Here is a 2977-nt window from a genome sequence, read left to right as displayed (position 1 = left end):
TCCCCTTGTCGGGGTCTGTAGCTCTGTACTTCTCCTTTTTCTCCGCCCCTGCTTGTGAAGTGAACACATGACAGTAAGGCCACAGTATCACTGTCCCTTTGCACAATTTGTGGTGACCACTGCCCTAGAGGTACTACAAGTAAATGATAATCTTCACACTAAGATTGCAAAGGTGTGGTTGTCTGGCCCCTGTACAAAATTGCCTAGAGCCTCAGAGTGAAAACCGTGGTTCACAAGCCTGCTCCTCTGGCACAATGGAGCATTTTACTTTTAAGAATCAAGCTTGTCTGTGTGTTTTTAAAACAAAAAAAAAAACAGTGAACAATTTTTTTCTGAGAAGCTGGTCCAGCGCTGTGGAATTAATTCCCACAGGAACCAGAACTGTCAGAAATCTCACCATCTTCCTCTCCTGCTATAAAGTGCATTCATTTGACATTCTGTTCTCTTAACATAAATACATAGCAGTGTGTACATTTAAAAAAAAAAAAAGAAAGAAAGAATTGTTAAAATATTACCCTAATTATGCCATTCTCCCTGTAGGAGAGAAATGGGTGGGGGGGAGAGGGAACCACACATGGCTGATTATTAATCACATTAGTAGAAGACTGGAAGTGTTTCAATACAATTGTCATAAGGACAAGGTAGATTTAAAAAAAAAAACAAACAAACAAACAAACAAACAATTTTTTAAATTCAATGTAAATATTTCCTAAATAAAACTCATTTAAAATGTGAAGTTATGGCAAGTGAAATTTAGGGCCTTAATTTTAATTTATTTAAAAATATTAAATTAGAAAAATTAAAGCAGTGTAAGCTTTTATTACTGAAATTCTAAAAAAGATGAAGACACTAAACAGATGGAAGCTGCTGCTTTATCACCTAGAACCAGTCTGTGGAAGTGCTAGTCTAGCTTTTGACAGTAATAGCCTCTTTTGGCTACTATCGTCTCAATATTCCTTCATTTCAGTGCTTCATCTCTTTCTTTCAAAATTAATTTAAAAACTCATTCAAAATTAAGGAATTGATTTGGGAAAGGAAAAAGCAGGGAAGCTTTTCTGTAAGAAAATGAGGTCTACCAATTCTAAAATCTTGGAGGACATGAGAACCAGAAATAATTTACATTTACTACTCACAGATGATACTTTCTTTGTGTGATGAATTGGTTTTGATAGCCCTTTATTCTCATGCATTCAGCGTTCTTAACTAATAAAAAAAATAATAATGCTTTTTTTTCTGCATTTGAATTTTAATTCCAATTTCCATCCAAATGTAGCTGGACAAAACTCTCAAATAATAAAATAAATCCTATAGTAAATGAGAACTGTATTGCTCCTAATTTCTTACACTAAATATGTAAGAATTAATAGCTCAGTAAGTTTGTGTATGTAGTAAATGTAACTCGATCTAAGTATATGTCATAGCTATAGGCATAGATGGCTATGTCATATAGACATAATGTGGCTTTCTGCTAACAAAGGAAAGGTATTAGATTATAGCAACCTTTGCATATCAACCTGTCTCTAGAAAAATCACTAAAAATTACAAAAGTAAAACAATTAAAATCAGTTGTTTAAACCAAGTATGTCTGTCTGATAATAAAGCTCCTGATTAATATTCATGATTTTCATCAATATGAGGGCCTTATAAGTACCTTCAAGGTATAGTAGAAAGAGGGGACAGACCTAAAGAAAGCTCTGCAAGGGCTTGGCACACTGGCTTTATTTACATCAGTAATAGTACAAATGGGTGCAAATCCATTTGCTAATACTTTTGTACATAGTCTAAGCCAGTCTTGGCTTGGGCCCATAAATGTAATCATTTACAGCAGGGTAATAAAAATCTTAGTCCTTCTAAAATGAAGACTAAAGTCATTTTTTATGTAGTTAAATATAATTTAATTAGTTCTCAGAAGCTGAAGAAAACCCAAAGGTGTAGTGTGTTATGAACCAGAACATCTGTAAAACAGCTGTAAATGTTTCCTTTGCACTTTCTCTTAACAGAGGAACAGGATAATTATTTTCTTTTATGTGACGTTTTACCAGAAGACCGATTACTAAGAGAACAGCTCCAGCAAAAGAGACTGGTAAGGAGTTATTTACAGGACTGCTGAATACCTCAAAAACTGAAACAATATAATAGAAACTATGTAAATGTGCATGGCATTTAAATTAAGGGATTTTATGTTACTAAACTGTAGAGAAATAAATTTTGATTTAGCTTTTTTTTTCCCCAGTTGCCATTTCAGCGGACACAAAAACCCTCATTTATAGATGCTTCTGTGGAAGAGTTTTTACCTGCAGGCTGTTTGTCAGTTTTCCACACCAGTGGAAAATATGCCCAGTAAAAAAAAAGAAAAGCTGAATTTGCTAAATAATGCTTTTCTTGCAAGAATTTGCCTTGCATTAGCACATTTTTTTTTTTCCAGAGTGTAATAATACAACCAAGCATGTGGTTGAAAAAATGGAAACACAAGCATCTCTATCATTCTGAGGGCTTGTAAAGACCAAATGCTCCTGCCAAGCCCCAGATCGAGTAGCTGGTGCTGGCAGATGCAAGGGGAGCAATCCTTCTGCTAGCTGAATTGATACTCTACAGCCTGAATTAGCACTCTACACTCCACTGTCAGATGAAAGTTTAAGCAGAATTGGACATGAGTAAATACTTTGGGCCCAAATGTGTAGCCCTTGCTTTTGTCCATATCTCCCTTTCTTGTTCAGCAAAACTACTTAGTTTTAGCCTCTTAGGAAGAGAACTGAGGTTGCCCTAAGGGTTGAAACCTTCATTCCCGTACATATCATGGTGGCCCCAACAATTGGGTTGCTAAGAAATGACAAAAGGACAGTTGATTCTATTCTGTTTCTGTTATGATCCCCCCGCCAATTCATCACCAGTAGCAGGGCAGGGCTCAAGTCTTTCACTATGTTTTTGTACTGCTTAACACAAATACAGCCCAATTATAATTGGGACCTTTGTGCAT

At 35.6% G+C, this 2977-nt stretch overlaps 1 protein-coding gene across 1 annotated transcript in view; it reads left to right on the top strand.

The window, feature by feature from the left end:
• Window positions 1–2977, top strand: part of ZNF277 (zinc finger protein 277) — a 93672-nt gene that overhangs the window by 33868 nt on the left and 56827 nt on the right. The window contains exon 4 of the mRNA XM_019514561.1: window positions 2001–2083. Coding sequence (XP_019370106.1) covers window positions 2001–2083 — 83 coding nt within the window. The remainder of the gene's footprint in view (window positions 1–2000; window positions 2084–2977) is intronic.

Source organism: Gavialis gangeticus, unplaced genomic scaffold, assembly GCF_001723915.1.
Source record: "Gavialis gangeticus isolate Ggan-Ray unplaced genomic scaffold, GavGan_comp1, whole genome shotgun sequence".
Taxonomy (NCBI): Eukaryota; Metazoa; Chordata; order Crocodylia; family Gavialidae; genus Gavialis; species Gavialis gangeticus.
This window is presented reverse-complemented; position numbering and strand designations above follow the sequence as displayed.